The sequence below is a fragment of the Lepus europaeus genome, chromosome 18 (genome assembly GCF_033115175.1).
Source record: "Lepus europaeus isolate LE1 chromosome 18, mLepTim1.pri, whole genome shotgun sequence".
Taxonomy (NCBI): domain Eukaryota; kingdom Metazoa; phylum Chordata; class Mammalia; order Lagomorpha; family Leporidae; genus Lepus; species Lepus europaeus.
Genome location: NC_084844.1, coordinates 53,413,304 through 53,432,891, shown reverse-complemented (window position 1 = coordinate 53,432,891; position 19,588 = coordinate 53,413,304). Strand labels below are relative to the sequence as shown.

Here is a 19,588-nt window from a genome sequence, read left to right as displayed (position 1 = left end):
GGGAGCAAGCCCGGTGCGCATCCAAGATCGGGAACTCCCTGATTCAGCGGGGACCCCCAAAGCAACATCCGGCTTTAACCCTGGGTGTCGTGACACACACCACTCACCAAGTTTCCCAACGCCGCAGCATCCCCAGCAAGGAGACCCTGGAGGCCAGGAATGAAACAGCAACGCCAACCCGTGGCTGGGTTTAATGTGCATTCCACAAAAAGGTGCATCTCCCAGACCGCAAACGCACCGCCTTTGCCCTGGGCATTCAGCACGGGCCCTGGTCCACTGTGTCTTTTCCGTTCCTTCCAAGGCCCTACTTCGTGTGGTCGAGCTCATTTGCCTCCTAAGCACCAAGAGCCGAGTGTCCGCCCCACGCCCCACGCCCCACGCCCCACGCCCCACGCCCGGGCTGCTCCTAGTGCTAGAATCCTGGGCCGCAAGTCCCGCACACTCCCAACAAATGCTGGTCGAATGCAAAAAAAAAAAAAAAAAAGAGGCTGAACACATTTACACCTGCCGCCCCTCCCCCCCAACCCCGACCCTCCCTCTAAATCCCTGGGAGAAAATAATCCCTAAAGAAGACACAAGCAAGCGATGGCGCTAAACGATAAAGACCCCACCCAGTCCCCAGGAAGCCCAGTCCCGACGGGGCGCGCGCCGCCTACCTTGAACTCGGCGGAAAGTTGGGGCGTGTACTCGCGCGTCCAGAGCGCGCGCACGAGCGCCGCCAGCTGCTCGGTGACCTCGGCGCGGCCCGGCGCCGCCCGGTAGCGGCCCAGCGCCAGGAACTCGGCCAGCAGGTCGGTGTTGCTGAGGCACTGCACCACGGCGTTCATGAAACAGGTGTTGCCGTGGTTCTTCAAGCCCTGCGCGCCCGGCGGCCGCGCCCCGTCGTCGCCGGGGAGCTGGGGCTGGGGTCCGGGGGGCCGCTCCTCCTCCCCGGGGCTGCCCGGGGCTCCCGGAGCGCAGGCAAAGCCCCCGTCACCGTCGCCATCGCAGAGTCCCGGCTGGGGCTGGGGCTGGGGCCGAGGCGGCGAGTCCCCGGGGCGGGAGCGGCTGCCCAGCGCCAGCAGGAAGCGGCTGAACAGGCGGCGCAGGGAGCGGCGGCGGCGGCGGGGCCGGGGCGCGGGTGGCTCTTCTCCCGCAGCGACCCCCGGGCCCGGGTCCATGGCTCCCGCCGACACGGCTACCGGAGCAGAGCCCCCCGGGCCCGAGGCGGACGAGCCCGCTCGCAGGCCCTTAGAGCCTCTGAGAAGGCGCCCGGCGTCGGCTACCTGCGGGCCAGGTGTGCGCGAACCGGCGGAGGCGGAGCCGGAGGCGGGGCCGCCCCGCCCCGCGCGGGAATCCGGCCGCAGGGCGGGCCCCGGGGCAGCGCCGCACCGCCCCCACCCGGCGTGGTCCCGCCTCCCGCGGCTCGGAGCGGCCACGGCGGCCCTGGCAGCGCTCGCGGTCGCCCGGCGCGCCCTTCCTGCGCTCTTCCGAACCGGCAGGCCTATTTTTAACCTCTGCTCCTGTTCCCCGCCCAGCCTCGGAGCTGCGGAGCGGCAGGAGCGCACGTTTGGAAGGCGCCTGGAAAACCGCGTAGCCGGGGCTCTGGCTCGCTCTCTCTTTTTCTTTTCTGTGCAAGTGGACGCGAGGGAAAGGTACAGGGACGATGCCGCCTTGGGCATCCGCGGGCGTAGAGGGAGGCGCGCGCCGGGAGCCGCAGGGCCCTCCGCGGGCTTAGGTGTGCGCGCGGGCAGGTGGCACCACCGCCTTCCCGCCCGCGCGCCGCTGGGGACGGGCAGCGCCTCGGCCCGCACGCGTCGTCTCTGCACCTGCTGCGAGCCGCATGTTGCCCCGCGCCGACATAGCCTGGGATGGCCGTGGTTTGTTCTGTAACTGCCGACGGGGTGAGGGTCGCTTTCCAAGAACTTTGAGATGTGCGCGTCCCCGTTTGCACGCACGGAGGAGTGGGCTCGGAGAGGCTAACGCTGGAAGCGGAACTGGAGCCGCCGGGGCTGTGTGCACCGCCGGGTTCCGGCGCTTTCCGACCTCGGATTCGCTCCCCGGGAAGTTTTCCGAGTGGCAGGCGCGCCCCCTGGGTCCCTGGGTCGCTCCCGGACGCCAAACCCTGGCCGAGTGGCTGCCCGGCCTGGAGCAGCTCGGCCCCGCCCTTGATTCCCAGCTTGCTCTATCCGGTAACTGTCTGGTTTATAATTAATCAGGCGAGGTCTTGCAAAATGAGTTTCTCGTTGGTTTCCAGCTCCAAAAGAGATCCGTAGCGCGCGGGATGCAGGATTACATTAGCGCCCTGAAATGCTACTTGTTATTAAAAAAAACAAACAGTGATCGTTGTTTGTTAAATACCTTCAATCCCAAATAGGATGGCTAAAGTTACCTTTGCACAAGTATGAAAAGATAAAGTACGCACTGCGGTTGTAACCGGCCCTGTGACCTGGACACCTGGGGCGTTTTTGGAGCATGGCATCATGCATCATTTACTACCACCCCGCCCCCCGCAGAGGGTATGGAATTGGCCAGTGATGGCCATCGCTGCGGCAGGCACAGGATAGATTGCCCTGCCAAGTCCATTTAGCAAAAGTCTCTGAACTTCCATCGCCCCAAGGTCTGCAAGCCTGCCCTTGGCTTAACACTACTACATTTTAATACTTAGCTCTCCCCCATCACCGTTGGGCAGGAATTTATTCTCATTGAACAAAAGAGAAAAAAGTGGGGCTCAGAGAGTTGTTTTTATGTGAAAGGCAGAGAGAGAGACAGGCAGTGGGCTTGCATCTGCTGGATCACTCCCCAAATGCCCACTCCAGGCCAAAGCCAGGAGCCCAGAAGTCTCCCATGTGGGTGGCAGGGACCCAGGCACTTGAGCCATCACCAGCTGCCTCCCAGGACGCACATCTGCGGGAAGCTGGATTGGCAGAGGAGCGGAGACTCCACCCTGGGCATTCCAACGAGGGATGTGGGTCCGAGTAGCAGCTTAGCCACTGCACCACAATGCCTGCTCCTCACAGACTTTATTTAAGAGGCTGCCCAGCTTAGGTTAGAACCCAAGCTTTGCCCCATGCAGCCCGGCCCATGAGAGGAATCGCACCTGGCCTTGTGTGTAGTAGACAGGGACGGTGCCCCACCCCACCAACCCCCATCCCGAGGGAGGAAGGACACAGCCTGGGTTGTGCAGGGGCCTGGGAAAGAGATGACCAGAAACCAGCAGTTGCTTCATAATTCACAAAACCATTTTAATCACTCCTGGAACCTATTTCAATGTTAACGTATAGCTTAAGAATGTAAATTGCAACTCTATAGAGGAAGAGAGGGAAACTTAGAGATACAGTATGCAGAGTAAAGGACAAAAACAGAGGTGGGAGAAATCAAGGTGGGGCCCAGTCCCGGGCAGGCCCCGGTGGCCTCACGAGGAGTATGGGTACTTCCAGCGCAGGATGGCGCCGTCCGCGCTGACGCTGACGATGTACTGGTTGCCCGGACTTATCCGGATCCGTGTGATGTTGCCACTGTGTCCCACCCCTACGTGAGTCACCTCGCCCTCGTTGTAATCCCAAACTTTGACCAGATGGTCGTTTCCACCTGAAAAACACAAACGCTGACATGGTGTTGCTGTGACAGAATAGAGCGTCAGCCCTGGCTTCAAATGACTAGATCATTTTCAACACCCCCCTACACGTGCCAGCTCAAAGGAACAACAATCTATCTTTACACACTGCTATAATTGGATTATTAAAATCCATGGGTGTGGGCCTTGTGGAACAGCAGCTAGGATACCTGCATCCTGTATTGGGGTGCCGGGTCAAGTCCCAGCTGCCTCACTTCCCGTCTGGCTTCCTGCTAATGCACCCTGGGAGGTACTGGATGACGGCCCAAAGACTTGGGCCCCTGCCACCCACTTGGGAGACCTGGATGGGGTTCCAGGCTCCTGGCTGCAGCCTGGCTCAGCCCTGGCTATTGTGGCTATCCGGGAAGTTAGCCAGCAGATGGGAGAGGTTTTGCTGCCTCTCTGTTGCTCTCTCAAGTCGATGACAAGGAATAAAACTGGGCATTAGAATCTATGTCTGTTGTAATAAATTTGGGTGGGAAAAAAAACACCAAGAGGCCGGCCCCATGGCTCAATAGGCTAATCCTCCGCTACCACTCAGAAATAACCACCATGGCCTTTTGGTGTTAGTTCCTTCCGGGTTTTTCTGAATGTAGACAGTTACATGGGCATTCTGGGACTGGGAATCTCACTGTGTCTGGTTTGGTCTCTTGCTTTAACTCACCGAGAGCATTCCTTTGTGAATGCCCTGAAGAATCAAGGAGTTGGGTGGGGAATGACGCCAGTGCTGTTCCAGTCGGCATGTGGGGCTGTCAATGCCCTGTCAAACACTGGCTAATTCATCCGTCTGGGGTGGAACGGCAGGGGGATGGAGGGACATCACATCATTCAACAGTGACCCAGTACAGGGGACTGGCGTTTAAGACTCCAGTGGGAGGTGCCGGCGCTGTGGCTCAGTGGGTTAAAGCCCTGGCTTGCAGTGCCAGCATCCCATATGGGCGCCCGTTTGAGTCTGGCCTGCCCCACTTCCGATCCAGCTCCCTGCTAATGCACCTGGGAAAGCAGCAGGCTGCACCGTTCACTTCTGAATCTAAGCAAGCTGCCTTGGAAGCTCCTTGGGCCTCTCTGCCGGTTGCCTCCCACCTGGCAGTCCCCCACATTCCCGCCTCCAGGAGCCAGGCGTGGCTCGCTCTTCTGAAGACTGACCTGTGACAAAGTGCAGGCCTTCCTGTGTGATATCCATCCCGTTTACGGACCCGGACATGGAGCCTTCCAGCTCTCGGATCACCGTCCCGTCAAAGACTTCCCAGTATGCGATCTGGAGTTCGAGAGACAAGCGTCGGGCAGGGCTGGGCTGGGGCTCAGTGTGGTCGAGGGTGCACATGTGAACAAAAGACGCCTCTACTTTATATAGAAGGCAGCAAAAATACACCGGGGGATGGGATCGGCTGCAATTATAAATAGGCTGTCGCAGGGGTGGAGAGACCGTTTTAATATTTTTAGTGTTGGCTTTAAAATCTGCCTGCTCTGGAAAGAGAGGATGAGGTGCTGAAAAACCTGGACTGCGACAGAAAGGGCAGACTGTGTCTGCAGCAAGCTGTACAGGACAGAACAGTCGCTGCGTCCACGGTACTTCTGTGCTCACGGAGATGGGTGGAAAGGCGTTCCCTCCCTCCTGGCTGGGGACTGGGTGCTCCTGAGTTCCGGACACCAGGGATCCTTACAAAGTCACCTCCCTGAGAGGCTGTGCCCTCCCTCTTCTTCAGCTGGCTTTATAAAGTATCCCATAGGGTGGTGTTGAGACAGACTGATAACCTTGGTCTCTTCCTGGGGAGGGGAGCTAGGCTGAGGGTAGGGGGAGGCGGAGGCTGAAGGGAGAGGGTTTACCTCTTAATATACAGATGCCCCTTGGTGTCCTTGGGGAATTGGTTCCTGGGCCCTAAAGATGCTCAAGTTCCTTACATAACATGGCATGGCAGGGGTGGGCGTTTGGTGTATCGGTTAAGATGCCAACTGGGACACCCACATCCCATACAGGGGTGCCTGGCTGGAATCCTGGTTGCTCCATTTCCCATCCAGCTTCCTCCTGCTGCACACCCTGGGAGGCAGCAGGTGATGGCTCAGGTATCTGGTTCCTTGGCACCCTCCTGGGAGACTCAGATTGAGCTCCTAGCTCCTGGCTTTGGCCTGGCCCAGCCCTGGCCATTGCAGACATTTGGGAGTGCACCAATGGTCAGGAGGTCTTGCTCAGTCTCTGTCTCTCTGCCTTCCAAACAAACATTTAAAATGGCAGAGGACTGGGGTGAGCGTTTGCTACCGCAGTTGGTCTGTAGATTGGAATGCCCGAATCCCATACTGGAGTACCAGGTTAGAGTCCTGGCCACTCTACTTCCAATCCAGCTTCCTCCTAATGTGTACCTTGAGAGGCAGCAGATGGCTCAAGTATTTGGGTCTCTGGCACCCACAAAGGAGACCCTGACCGAGCTCTGGGCTCAGGGCCTGGCCTGCCTTGGCCATTGCAGACATTTGGGAAGTGTTTCTCTCTCTCTCTCTCTCTCTCTCTCTCTCTGTGTGTGTGTGTGTGTCTCTCTCTCTTCATTTAAATAGGATGAAATAAATACAACAAAATGGCATAGTAATTGCATACAAGCAATACAATCCACCTGTACACTTTAAATCATCAAGATTACTTACAATTCCTAATGCAGTGTAAGTGGGATTGGAATGGTTGTTACACTGTATTATTTAGGCAGTAATGATAAGAAAAAATTCTGCATGTGTTCCGTGTTGAGACAATACAAAAAAATTTTTTTTTTAATCTGAATCCAGACGTGGAGCCCGCAGACACAGAGGGCTGACGCTACTGACCTTCCTGTCTGTTCCACTGGTGATGATCTGGAACTCTTCAGGGTGGTAGCAGACGCACTGGAAGAGGGTGTTGGCCAGGATCATCTGATTCCTCCTAAGGCGTCTGAAAAGCAGATTCAAAGCCGTGGGACCCAACAAGCTCTCAACGGGGATTTGGCACAGGTCGGGTTGGAGTTTTGGGTCCCAGATACCCTAGGCTGCTCGGCCCGTGGCACCTGTGCTCCTTCAGGGGGATTCTGCTCTCGGCACCTGCTGCATCCTCCCCCTGCACCTGTCGGTGGCCGTCAGAGAGGAGAACGGAGCACGGAACTCCCAAGAAGCCTCCCGTTCCACCGAGAAGGAAGCAGAAGCGGCTGAACGTGGAACCGGCCCGCTGCCTCCCACCCAGTGTAGTTTATTCCCAGAACCACCATTTGGAAGCAGAGCTCCTACGAGCTGAGCAGCAGAGGGTGGGAGGAGGGCTTTTTAAAAATGGAAGACGTGGGGGCCGGCGTTGTGGCACAGCAGTTTCAGCTGCCACTTGCTAGGCCGGCAGCCCATACTGGAGTGCTGGTTCGAGTCCCCGCTGTTCTGCTTCCTGTCCAGCTCCCTGCTAATGCTCCTGGGAAGGCAGCAGAAGATGGCCCAAGTGCTTGGGCCCCTGCCACTCATGTTGGGGGACCTGGCTGGAGTTCCAGGCTGCTGGCTTCAGCCTGGCCCAGCCCTGGCTGGTGTGGCCATTTGGGGAGTGAGCTAGTAGATGGAAGATTATCTTTCTCTCTCTCTCTCTCCTACTCTTGGTCACTCTGCCTATTTCAAATAAATAAATAAATACGTGCGTATTTTGAAAAAAGTGGATGCTACGAGCTTGAAGTTCATTCTGGGCTTCACTGGGTGGAAGACAAGAGCAGCTGCCTGTGTGGCTTGTTTCCCTTGCTCCTTTCTCACTTGGGACACGCAGTGTTGGATTAGTGCAAGGAAAATCACGCCTCCTGTGCGTGGCCAGAAGTCTGCTTCCTTTGGCACTGAGAAATGCCTAGCAGTCAATCCTGCCTGGAGACCGCACCCACCAGCATCTGTCAACACTGGACATCCCTGGAGGTGGAGGCTTTCTGAGAACCACCCTTCACTGTTGCCCCTGATGGGCCTGGTTTCCACCCTCCGGGGAGTCTCCAAACACTGGCGTGGCACGGGCAGGTTTTGCAAGGGCCATGCCGGGTCCCCATCGCTGCCACCTACATCAGGTCCCAGATGATGCACGTGCCGTCGGTGCTGGCGGTGACACACTCCTCGTTGTTCTTCTTCACCCTGATGCAGGACACAGAGGACTTGTGCTCCTTCAGGGCCTCCTCCAGCTGCTGGGACTGGCTGCTGATCTTCCACACCCTCACCTGCAAGGCACAGAGCATGCCGCCTCAATCCTGCACCAGCCTGGGACTTCTGCAGGGGTCAGAGCAGATCCCAAGAGCTTTCTCGCCTCTGCTGCACTTGACTTGGTTTCCTAACTCCCTGTCCTCTTGGCTGGGTGGGGTGAGAGTGCTGTGTTCCCAGGAGCCTGGGAGATCCCAAACCCGCTTCTACCTCCAGGCTCAGAAATCCACCAGGCACCTGCCACAAAGTCGGTAATGCAAGGGCCGCTGCTAAACTAAGCGAAATCACGCGCCTACTTATTTCTGCTGATCCTCACGCTCAAGTTTCTGGCGCCATCAGGAAATTTCTTGGGTACCCAGAGCCATATATAAATCTTCACATCAGCTGTTCAATTTTAATAGCCCTGGTCTCCAGCACTTGCAAAAAGACCTGGGAGGCTAGCTTTTGGAAGGAAAGGCCCTCATACTCGATGACTGGAGGAGGCGTCCTGCAACAGTGAAAAATGTGCAGCAGGGCCAACAGCAAGGAGACTGCGTGGCAGATCTCATCAGCTCCGGCTCTGGCGTCTGGAATGCCTTTTCTGGGAGACCAGGTACAGAGGACAGGAGGCCAAAGGTGGAAGGTGCCAGGGGAGCGAGAGAGGAAACAAATCCAAGATAACACCGAGTGTAGTTTGGGGGGTGGGGAGGGGGGAGGACTCATCTCCTGGTCTCAGGTAGCCCTGGGACATAGGGATCTCACCACCACCACCACCACCTCCAGGCAGGAGACAGAAGGTTCTACAAAGGTGGCCTGGGCCTACTTGGAATGGACTTGAACCCTTCCAAGAAATAGTAACAGTCACAAGAGACACTCTGGGAATCAGATAAGAAGGACACTTTATCTTAATGACTTTGTTTACCCCCCACCCCCAGGGCTAGGGATGACCTCCGGGACTGGCCTGGAAGGCAAGATGGCCAAACGGGTGGAGGTAGGTCCCACTGAATCCCTACAAACTCAGGCAGATTATCTGTCCGGGAGCGCTGTACTGCTGTATCAGCAAGTTGAGGCCCCAGAGTGAGGAGGGAGTGAGCTGGGGGCTCTGGGAATGTGGTGGGTGGGTCTGGAAGCAGAGGGGCCCTGACAGTGGTGTGCACTTAGTGCCAACTACAGAATGTAGGCTGTCTCCGTAAGGGAAGGATCGCTGTGTTCACCTTACACCAGAGACTGAAGTGCAGAGGGGCTACAGCATGCGCCCCGGGTCACACACAGCCTAGAAGTGGTCGAAGAGAAATGAGTTCTCGCTCTAAAGGCGAGAAAGACGGTGTTGTATCTGTCTTCTCCCTGATAAATCCTTCCTACAGGAGCAGAGCAAAGAAAGGAAAAAGAAAACATCCCTCGGAGAGAAAGGGAAGGCTTCGGGATGGCGAGAGAGCCGGGGTATGGTGGAGGCAAGACCCTGCAATAGATGTGGGACTGCAAAGTGTTTTAGGCTCCTTGAAACCATGGGAGGAAAGGGTTCACTGCAATATTTAAACACTTATGGTCAAAACGTCTGGGTGTCTTAGAGAACTGATTCTAAAAGTAGCGTCTGCTTTAAAAGATAAGATAAAGACAATTTATACAACCCAAGTCCTCGGAGGAAAAGCACAAACAAGCCAAAACTCGGACCATCCACCAGCTGGGACTCACAGCCCGATTCCATGTAGGAAGTGTTCCTGCCTGTGCCCTAGACATCCTGTCTGCGCCCAGAGGAATCAGCATGCATATTATGCATATTCATAAGGTGAGAGTGTTAGTTTATGATGTATTTCGGGCCTCCATCCAATCTTCATCTGGTTCTGCCTGACTCCTAGGACAGGTACGTATTAGAAAATCAAACAGACGTCCCCCAGGGGAGCAGCTGCCTAAATCAAGGATTATTATTAATTATCATTATTTATAAAATTCTGCTTTTCAAGAACAATACCTCCCCTTCCCCACCGCCACTGATGACCCTTTTACAGTCACTGGTGGTGGCGATGGCCGTCACTCCGATCCTGTGAGCACTGTTAATGACGTACATCAGTCGGCCGGTCTCGGGGGCGAAGGCTCGGATTCTACCATCGTTCCACGCTGGCAGGGAAGGGAAACAAAAGGTGGGCGGCATCAGTACATGCACCCTCCCTCCCGAGTCGCAGGTGAGGACCAGCAGCAGCAGTGGTGATGGAGGAACCGGGCTGGCCCCTGGCAGGTGCTAGGAACCACGTGCCCCTTCCCTGAGCCCCCACGCTGCCCACACCTGGCTGAGCGAAAGAAGCGGTTGGTCTTGGCTGAACCTGCCCCGAGGTGCGTCTCAGGCCAGGGAAGGGAGGTCGTGGGCGGAGAACAGGAGGCACCCACCCCTCCGGGAGCTGCCAGACTTGCACTGTGCTCAGCTAACAGTTGTTCTCATATCTCAGAAGTAGAATTTAACATTTCCATATCACTGTTGGCTTCCCACCCACCCCCACCTCTAAACCTGATACCTCTTGCCCTAGCTCTGCCATCTTTTTCCCATCCCAGTAAAAGCTGCCCCCATCTGGCCAGGTGCTGAAGCCAAGACCCTCGAAGTCACCTGTGATGCCTGTCTAGTGCATCCACCCAACCCAGTACAACACCAGTGCTGCAGCAAGTCCCACCAGCTTCGCTGTGAAGAAACATCCAGGGGCCTCCACATGCAGCACCAGCATCCCAGACTGGTGCTGGTTCGAGTCCCGGCTGCTCTACTTCTGATCCAGCTCCCTGCTAATGCACCTGAGAAAGCAGTGGAGGATGGCCCAGGCGCTTGGGCTCCTGCCACCCATGTGGGAGGCCCAGATGCAGTTCCTGGCTCCTGGCTTCATCTAGGCTTAAACAGGGCTGCTGCAGCCATTTGGGAAGTGAACCAGTAGATGGAAGCGTGCTCTCCCTTTCTCTGTAACTCTTTCAAAATAGACGATTTTTAAAAGAGAGAGAGTGCAAGCGAGAGAGAGAGAGAGAGAGAGAGAGAGAGAGAGAGAGAGAACATCCAAAATATGGACACCTCTGGACCCCCCTAATAGCAGGCACTGCTCTCTCCCAAGTCACTACCACCTCTGTACTGCATGATTCTTTTTTTTTTTTTTTAAGATTTTATTTATTTATCTGAGAGGTAGAGTTACAGACAGTGAGAAGGAGAGACAGAGAGCAAGGTCTTCCTCTGCTGGTTCACTCCTCAAATGGCTTCAAAGGCTGGGGCTGGGCCAATCCAAAGCCAGGAGCCTCCTCCTGGTCTCCCACGCAGGTGCAGGGGCCCAAGCACTTGGGCCATCTTCCACTGCTTTCCCAGGCCACAGCAGAGAGCTGGATTGGAAGTGGAGCAGCCAGGACCAGAACCCGTGCCCACATGGGGTGGTGGCACTGCAGGCAGAGGATTAACTGACTGCACCACAGCGCTGGCCCCCAGAATGATTCTAACAGCTCCTCCCCGGCCTTCCATTCTTGCTTACCAACAGTTTTCTTTCTACCCAGGGGTCACAGAGAACTCTTTAAAACCATATCTCCTTCCCGATCAAGAACTTCTGAAAGTTTTCCCTGCTGCACTGAGAATTAAAATCCAAACTCCCTCATGCTGCTCAGTAACCAGTGTCTGCCCATACCGATCGCTGACACCTGAGCTCTCCCAGCCTTACCCACTGAGGCCCAGACCCACTCGCTGGCCCTCTTGCTCTGCCTCATCGCACCAAGCGATTTCCCACTGCCTGGAATGCTTTCTCCCCACGTCTCTGCACGGCTGGCACCTTCTCACCTGGGAGACTCAGCAGGTTCAAGGAGGATACTCAAGGTAGAGCCCTTTTTCAGAAAAGACTGGCGGAAGTGGGATGAGGAGAGAGCAAGGCATGGGACAATTTGGGGGAAGAACGGTCTGGGCAGATGGAAAAACCGGAGCAAAAGCCTTACGTCCAGTGTGTGGGAGGTGCAGCAAGAGGCGAGTAGTAAGAGTGACAGGTAAGAGGACGGAAGTGGGATCTCGCAGGTGACTTCTGAGATTCTGTCTTCCCTAGAGATGACTTAGGTCTTAAAACAGATTTCTGGCTTCTGTGTCAAAAATAGGCTGGGAGAGAGGAGTGATGGGCAAGAAGACACCTGGCAGGGAGCTACCAGTGCTACCCAGGAGACGGTGGGGATGATGAGAAGTGACGGAACCATAGATTTTGCAATGAGGGCCGTCGGGGCTGTGGATGGGAGAGGAAAAGTGGAGGTGATGACGACTCTAAGATGTACTAGCTGAGGTTCTGTTAGCGTTAGGTGTAAGGTAAGCCAAGAGCCCCTGGTGGCCACTGTGTGGAGAACACAAGCCCAGGGTAGGGTGGGGTGGACTCAACAGGAAGAAAACAGAGCCAAGGAAGGAAGGGATGAGGCGGGGGTGCCTGATGGCCCCATTCTGACAGCTGCACCTGCAGGCCCACGTGGCTTCCCGCTGAGGATAACCCCTGGGGAAATCTGTATATGGAATAGATAAAAGATGACAGTAAGAAAAATGTTGTCTTGAAGGAAAACATTTTTAGAGACGTGTACTGAAATATTTAGAGGTGGAATGCCCTGGTGTTTTCCTCTCTCACACAGCAAAAAGGGTTCTGATACAAGAGCCCTGCACTCACTCTGCCTCAAATCCATTTCCAAACTGAACCACTAAATTTCCCGACTGGAGAGAAAGATACAATGCCACATGCAGCACTCAGAGAGAGAGAGAGAGAGGGAGAGAGAGAGAGAGAGGAGCTGCCGTTTGATTCCTCCTCGCTCGGAACAAACCCAGAAATGGAGGAGGAACTCCAAAGAGAGGCCGGAGTAGAAGCAGCAGGGAGGGGGACCGCGGGAGGCTGTCCCAGGTTAGCCGCCTGGAGAGGCGGCCGTAGGGCAAGGTCACGACCAGGGCACGAGCAGAGCCGGAGCCCGAGGCAGCTGCTGCGAGGTAGCTGTTACCTGAAATGAGGCTCTTGCCGTCTCTCATGAACTCGATGCCGTGGCAGGTCATGTTGGGCACGGTGATCCGCAGCAGCTCCCGGTTGGACAGCGTGTGCCACACCCGGATGTCTTTCTTAGCACAGGTGGCAAAGAGCTCAGAAGTGCCGCTGCAGAGGAGCCGTGGGGAGAACAAGAGATGTCGCTGTGAGACAGGCGCTGTGTCGCTTGGATGACACCGAGGACAGAGGACAGAGGACGAGAGGCCTTCTAGAGAGTGGTTCTCCACAGCCTTGGAGACCTTAGACGTTTCTTGTGTGGAAAGGTTGTTTACTCTCAAATCATCTATGGAAAGCCTTTTTTTTTTTTTTAAAGATTCATTTATTTATTTGAGAGATGAAGTTAGAGAGAGATCTTCCATCCACTGGTTCACCCCCCAAATGGCAGCAACAGCCAGGGCTGAGCTGATCTGAAGCCAGAAGCCAGGAGCCAGGAGCTTTTTCCAGGTCTCCCAAATGGGTGCAGGGGCTCAAGGATTTCGGTTGTCCTCTCCTGCTTTCCCAGGCACATTAGCAGGGAGCTGGATCAGACGTGGAACAGCCGGGATTTGAACCGACACCCATATGGGATGCTGGTGCTGCAAAAAGAAGGCTTAACCTACTACACCAGAGCGCCGGCCCCTGTGCAGAGTCTTCTGTGGTGTTTTCCCTTTAGGAAGGGTTGGGACAAAGTTGCTAACAAAGAAAAAGTCAATGCAAAAGTTTCTCAGGGGCTGACCTGTGATGCAGCAGGCTAAGCCTCCGCTTAGGAGTCCAGCATCCCAATTTGGAGCTCAAGTTCAAGTCTCTACTGCACTCTTTAGGATCCAGCTCCCTGCTGGTGCACCTGGAAAAGTAGCAGAAGGTGGCCCGAGTACTTGGGTCCTTGCCACTCATGTGGGAGAGCTGGATGGAGTTCCTGGTGCCTGGCGCCTGGCTTTGGCCTGGCCCAGCCCTAGCCATTATAGCCATTTGCGGAGTGAATCAGTGGATAGAAGATCTCTTTCTCTGTGTCTCTCCTTCTTTGTGTCACTCCGCCTTTCAAATAAATAAAATATATTGTTTAAAGTCTCTCAAAGTCTTGGTAGACTGGTAGATAATAAGTAATATTTTTTAAGAAAATCACTTCATTGAAGTATGATTGACACAAAAAAGCTGTGCATATTTAACGGTTATACCTTGATGAGCTTGCAGCTCAGTATACACCTGTTAAGTTCATCTCCTGAGATGAATACATCTATAGAATACTCACATTAAGAGAGAACAAGCGAACTCTTTCCAACAGTCAATCTTATTAAAACTTCAGATAATGGCAATAGTGATAGAATTCACGATTTCAGATGACCCCAAACACTTTTTTGCTTAGCTATGAGAAAGTAGGAGATTTTAGGGGCTGGCATTGTGGTGCAATGGGTTAAGTCATCGCCTGCGGTGCCAGCATCCCATAGGGGTGCCAGTTCAGGTCCTGGCTGCTCCACTCCCTATACAGCTCCTGCTAACATGCCTGGGAGGGCAGGAGAAACTGGTCCAAGTGCTTGAGACCCTGCCACCCATGTGGAGTGGGTGGAGTTCCAGGCTCCTGACTTTGGCTATTGTGGCCATTTGGGGAAGAACCAGTGGATGGAAGAGCTCCCTCTCTGTGTTACTCTGCCTTTCAAACAAACAAACAAATAAATATTAAGAAAAAAGAAAATAGATTAAAAATATTTATTATTTATTTGAAAGGCAGAGTTACAGAAGGAGGGAGGGAGGGTGAGAGAAGGAGAGAGATAGAGATCTTCCATCTGCTGGTTCACTCCCCAGATGGCTACAATGGTCGGGGCTGGGCCAGGCTGAAGCCAGGAGCCCACAGCTTCTTCTGGGTCTCCCACGTGGGTGCTGGGGCCCAAGCACTTGGAACATCCTCTGCTGCTTTTCCTAGGCCATTAGCAGGGAGCTGGATCGGAAGTGTGGCAGCTGAGTCCGGAACCGGAGCCCATGTGGGATGCCAGCATTGCAGGTGGAGGCTTTATATACTACCACAACACCGGCCTCAAATATAGGAGATTTTAGACAAGGAAAATTATCCCAGAGCAATTGGACTATGAGGCTCAAAAAATTAAAAAAAAAAAAAAAAAGAAAGAAAAAGAAAAGAAAAAAGACAGCTTGTAAACAGAATGTAAATTACCCATATGTCAAAAAACTCCACGTTATTCTAACTTGGATATGACAAAAGGCGTAATAGTGGGGTATAGTAAAGACCATCTGGTTTATAGGGATACACTTCTAGATAGTCTCTATGGAAATGAAAGCTGACTTTTATTTCTAAGTAGTTCTCCAGCAATTCCTACATTTCATCATAAACACATTTCAAAATGAGTCTCTCTAAGATGCACTAATACCAAAAAAAAAAAAAAAAAAAAAAAGAAGTGGATCCTTTTTATATGAAGCTTTGGGGCCGAGGCTTAGAATGATTAGGATCTGGACTAGTAATTTAGAGAGATCCAGTGTTGGAGCTCCTTGTGAATCAGTGCTGGTTGGCAGAGACCAACTGGAGCCAACGTTGGAATATGAACATTTCTTTAAGACAAGAGAGGTGTTACATAAAACACTGCCCTCGGCGAATGAGCTCTCCTTTGGGGAAAGTGAGCTCTTACAGGGGAGAAGCGACAGCTCGTGGAAATCAGGTATCAGGAAACCAGAGCCCGCAGAGCACCTTCCGAACGCCCCGTCCTGGACGGACAGCGCCACCCCTCGGCACTCAAACGTTATCAGTCCAAAAGGGAGCGGTTGAAGTGTCAGGCTGTCCTTAGGTTATGGTCTCAGTGTCTTTAGGTTCCAGAGAGAACCAGACGGATTGGATCATGTTGATGCGCCGGGCCCCTATCCCTCCGCCCCATCTAAAATCCTATACAACAAAGATCCACAGGGGTGGGCGTTTGGCACAATGGCTAAGCTGTTGGTAGGGATGCCTGCATATTCCACATCAGACGGCCTGGGCCTGGGCATGAGTCCAGCCTCCACTCTCTGTTATGGCTCCTGCTAATGCCCACCCTGGGAGACAATGGGTGATGGCCCAGGTACTTAGGACCTGCCACCCACGTGAGACCTGCATTGACGTCCAGGCTCCTGGCTTCAGGCTGGCCCAGCCCTGGCTACTGCAGGCATTTGGGAGTGAACCAATAAATAGAAACATCTCTTTCTGTCTCTGTGCCTTTCAAGTGGTTTTTTTTTTTTTCTTCATTTTTTTTTTTATTATTTTTTTATTTTTTGACAGTGAGAGAGAGAGACAGAGAGAAAGGTCTTCCTTTTGCCGTTGGTTCACCCTCCAAATGGCCGCTACAGCTGGCGTGCTCAGGCCAGCGTGCTGCACCAATCTGAAGCCAGAAGCCAGGTGCTTCTCCTGGTCTCCCATGCGGGTGCAGGGCCCAAGCACTTGGGCCATCCTCCTCTGCACTCCTGGGCCACAGCAGAGAGCTGGACTGGAAGAGGAGCAACCAGGACAGAATCTGGCGCCCCAACTGGGACTAGAACCTGGGGTGCCGGCGCCGTAGGCAGAGGATTAGCCAAGTGAGCCGCGGCACCAGCCACCTTTCAAGTTTTAATAATAAAAATAAACAAACACCATTTCTTTAAAACTGTAAAAACCCTTCTTAAGAAATGAAGATCCATGGACTGGCATCACGGTACACTGGGTTAAGCTGTTACTTGTGATACTGGACTTCCATACTGGAAGGCCAGTTCAAATCCTAGCTGCTCTGCTTCTCACCCGCCTTCCTGCCAGTGCACCTGGGAAGGTAGCAGATGACTGCCCAAGTACTTGGAGCCCTATTACCTATGTGAGAGACTGGGATAGAGTTCCTGGCTCCTGATTGGCTTGGCCCAGCTCTGGTTGTTGTGGGCATCTGGGGAGTGAACCAGTGGATAGAAGATCTGTCTGTCTTTCTCTGCCATTCTGCCTTTCAAACAAATAAATACATAATCTAAGAACAGTAATAATAAATATCCATAGGTAGCTGGGTAGATGTGGATACAGAAATATACATATATTTTTTCAGATGTATATTTTTATATATGTGTATATTTTCTGGTGACTCACACATCACTAGAAGCAAGGAGATTTTAGCTTCGTTTCTGCACAGACCCTTGAGTGACTGCCAAATAACGCAGGCTCACATGAAAACCCAGGGCCAGGCTAAAAAAAGCAGCAGTGGGAAGCAATGGAAATATCATCTGATGCATTCTATAAGGGAAGACAAAATTCGCAGTGCATAAGAACAATCCTCAGAGAACAGAGTTGCTACAATGCATTATGCACAATACCAAGTTTTCACCAAAATGAAAAAAAAAAAAATTGTGAGACAGAAAAAAAATGTGACTCAGGAAAAAGGCAGTCTAAAGAAATAGACCCCAAACAGACTCAGGTATCAGAGTAGCAAAGACTTCACAGCTGCTATTTAAAATATATTGGGGGCAAGCATTTGGCATAGTGTTTAAGACCCTGCTTGGGCTACTTGCATTCCGTATCAGAGTATGTGGGTTTGAGTTTCAGCTCTACTCCCAATTCCACTTCCTGCTCATGCACACTTTGCGGGGAGGGGGTGGATAGCAGGCGATGCTTCAACCAATTGAGTCACTGCAACCCATGTGGGAGACCTGGGCTGGGTTCCCAGCTGCCAGCATCAGCATGGCCCAGCCTCAGCTGTTGGAGGTATTTGGATAGTAAGCCAGCCAATGGGAGATATCTCTCTGTCACTCTGTCTCTGTCTCTCTGTCTCCCCTTTTTTAAAATGTACTTTCAAATATATAAAATAAATACATTCAAAATATTAAAGGAAACTATGATATCAATAAATGAATAGATAGGTTATCTCAACAAAAAACTAGAAATCATGTATGTATAACATTACAATTATATATATATATATTGTTTAAGTGAAAAGTATAGTAACTGAAATAATTTTACTGGATGGGCTCAATAACAGATTGGAGATGGCAAATGAATCCATTGACTTGAAGGGAGATTAAACAGAGATGATACCTTGAAAAAAAAGAAACCAAAAAAAATTGGTTTACAGATCCCAAAAGATGACTGAATCCTAGGCACAGAACACATTACAAAATATTCTTTGGGCCAGTGTTGTGGCGTGGTGGGTAAAGCCGCTGCCTGCAACACCTGAAAGCAAAGGAAGATGGCTCCAGTCCCCAGGCTCCTGCACCCACAAGGAGACCCAAGGAAGCTCCTGGCTCCGGGCTTCAGCCTGGCCCAGCCCCTGCTGTTGCAGCCATCTGGGAAGTGAACCAGCAGATAGAAGACCTCTCCTTCTCTCTATAACTCTGATTTTCAAATAAATAAATAAATCTTTAAAAAAAAACAGTAAGGATCAGAAGATCTGTATGATACTAACAACATTAAAATCTTCTATAGAGAAAAAAATGATACCATGTACATATAATTCAAAAGCAGATAAAACTAATCCAAGGGGCTAGAAATCAAACAGTAATTTTCTTCAAATTCATGGGAAAGTAGAACTCAGAGAATTTTATTTCGGTGTAAATTTTTTTTAAATCATGCATTTTTTTTCATAATACATATTTTCCAGGAAGTTTCTGAGGACTTTTCAGTTAGCTGTGATAAGTGATTGAGGTACTTAATGTTATATGCACTTTCTGTAGGTATGTTCTACATCTGTACAAACTTTATCAAAATTCTTTTTATACTTCACCACTTATTCAAGTCTGAGGATAAAACCAAGATATTTTCAGATAAGAAAGGATCAAATTTTATATACAAAGACTGTCTTTGAAGGAAGCAAGCAAACAACAGTGAAGCCCACTAACAGGACTGATGTAGGAACAGCAAAGAGAGTAGGGACATGCGTTTCTGTCAGCAATTAAGATGCCAGTTCAGATACCCCTGTCCGATATGAGAATGCACAGGTTCAATACCCAGCTCTGGCTCCTGACTCCAGCTTCCTGCCAACGCAGGCCCTTGGAGGCAACGTAGATGGCTTAAGCAGCTGGGTCCTGCTGCCCACATGGGAGACCTGGATTGAGTTCCTGGCTCCCAGCTTTGGACTTTGGCCCCGCCCAGCTGATGCAGGCATTTGGGAAGTGAACCAGCGCATGGAAGTGCTCTCGCTGTCTCTGTCTTTCCAATGGTTTTCTTAAAGCAGAGGAAAATAGACTGAGACTTACCTAAAACTAAACAACAATAAACAGTTGGAAAAAAGGCAAACAGTTTCTTTTGTTACAATGCACGTTCCTGCAGTGTGTATTAGTTCATGGGCAACTGGTAAACAGGCACGTTACGTGGGAATATTGTAGAAGTGTCGCGGTTCACACTGGTACATGGTTTTCTTCTCGGTGTAGTAATGCTTTGGGGTAAACAATAACAGCAGCTGAAAACAAGGGACGTGAGCACAGCACAATCAGCGTAAGAAGAACGCGGACGCTCACGTACTCCTCTCTCAGCGCCATTCACCTCCACACCGCAGCAGCCTCCAGCCTTCTAAGTCTGCTTTCCGAAAACTACCTGCATTTTAAATTTTAAAAAAATTAAAGATGTGTCTATATATTTACTTTTTTTGAAAGGCAGAGTGACAGGTATAGAAAAGGAGAGACAAGCAGAGAGAGGAAGAGACCTTCCATCAGTTGGCTCACTCCCCTGAATTTATTTATTTATTTGACAGATAGAATTATAGACAGTGAGAGAGACAGAGAGAAAGGTCTTCATTCTGTTGGTTCACTCCCCAAATGGCCGCGATGGATGGAGCTGCGGTCGATCCAAAGCCAGAAGCCAGGAGCTTCCTCCGGGTCTCCACTGCGGGAGCAGACGCCCAAGCACTTGGGCCATCCTCCACTGCTTTCCCAGGCCACAGCAGAGAGCTGGCCTGGA

General features: G+C 52.3%; 2 protein-coding genes across 3 annotated transcripts in view; both read right to left on the bottom strand.

Annotated features, from left to right (window-relative positions):
- The window catches only part of USP43 (ubiquitin specific peptidase 43), a 76,850-nt gene extending 75,690 nt beyond the window's left edge, over positions 1 to 1,160 (bottom strand). For both annotated transcript variants that reach the window (XM_062216008.1, XM_062216009.1), the window contains exon 1: positions 657 to 1,160. In XM_062216008.1, the coding sequence (XP_062071992.1) occupies positions 657 to 1,160 (504 nt within the window). The remainder of the gene's footprint in view (positions 1 to 656) is intronic.
- Positions 1,161 to 3,208: 2,048 nt separating this feature from the next.
- CFAP52 (cilia and flagella associated protein 52) overlaps positions 3,209 to 19,588 on the bottom strand; it is a 54,320-nt gene continuing 37,940 nt past the window's right edge. The window contains exons 9-14 of the mRNA XM_062216130.1: positions 12,695 to 12,843; positions 9,702 to 9,847; positions 7,622 to 7,773; positions 6,404 to 6,506; positions 4,742 to 4,853; positions 3,209 to 3,570 (exon numbers count right to left, since the gene is read on the bottom strand). Coding sequence (XP_062072114.1) covers positions 3,395 to 3,570; positions 4,742 to 4,853; positions 6,404 to 6,506; positions 7,622 to 7,773; positions 9,702 to 9,847; positions 12,695 to 12,843 — 838 coding nt within the window. The 3' untranslated portion in view covers positions 3,209 to 3,394. The remainder of the gene's footprint in view (positions 3,571 to 4,741; positions 4,854 to 6,403; positions 6,507 to 7,621; positions 7,774 to 9,701; positions 9,848 to 12,694; positions 12,844 to 19,588) is intronic.